This window comes from Meleagris gallopavo, chromosome 1 (assembly GCF_000146605.3).
Source record: "Meleagris gallopavo isolate NT-WF06-2002-E0010 breed Aviagen turkey brand Nicholas breeding stock chromosome 1, Turkey_5.1, whole genome shotgun sequence".
In the NCBI taxonomy this organism is placed as follows: domain Eukaryota; kingdom Metazoa; phylum Chordata; class Aves; order Galliformes; family Phasianidae; genus Meleagris; species Meleagris gallopavo.
Window position 1 is genome coordinate 50,258,221 of NC_015011.2, and position 646 is coordinate 50,258,866.

The window sequence follows — 646 nt, forward strand, 5'->3', positions numbered from 1 at the left end:
AGCAACAACAAAAAAACCCTTAAAACAAAACAAATTGTCTCGAGTAACTTTGTACTTCTTTTTTGGTCTGGCCTCAATTGCTTTTATGTTTTCTTTTTTTAATTACTCTTATTATTCTTATTATGATTACAGTTCCTTTTGTTTTATTGAATTTTAATTTCTTTCATTTATGAAACATGCATGAACCAACAATGTGACTCTAGGAGGTTATTGCTGAGTTGTGCTGATGTCGATTTCATACTGTGATATTTTTTCTCTATTTACCTAGAGATCAGTATTTCAATATATAACGATGTGCATGTTTTCCCCCCTTCTCCCGCTGCATGCAGGGATTCGGGTTCGTAACTTTCGAGAATAGTGCTGATGCAGACAGGGCCAGGGAGAAATTACACGGCACCGTGGTAGAGGGCCGTAAAATCGAGGTGCATGTCTTCAGTAATTCAATTTCTTCTTTATATTTATTCTTTTGATTTCTTTTTGTGTCTTGCCTCACTTATTTCACATTTGGATCCCAGTCTCGTGTGTGCGTGTGTGTTTGTGTCTGTGTCCTTCACCTCCCTGCACTGAAATGTATACAAGTTTTACACCCCTTTATAAAATATTTTTATCGTTGTTTTGGGTATTCTTCTTTTCTGTTTCCTTTTTT

General features: G+C 35.8%; 1 protein-coding gene across 16 annotated transcripts in view; it reads left to right on the forward strand.

The window, feature by feature from the left end:
• The window catches only part of RBFOX2 (RNA binding fox-1 homolog 2), a 102,744-nt gene that overhangs the window by 80,819 nt on the left and 21,279 nt on the right, over window positions 1–646 (forward strand). For 14 of the 16 annotated variants that reach the window (XM_010711675.3, XM_010711663.3, XM_010711668.3 and 11 more), the window contains one exon: window positions 330–422. The exons of the other annotated variants lie outside the window; for them this stretch is intronic. In XM_010711675.3, the coding sequence (XP_010709977.1) occupies window positions 330–422 (93 nt within the window). The remainder of the gene's footprint in view (window positions 1–329; window positions 423–646) is intronic. 16 annotated transcript variants of the gene reach the window in all.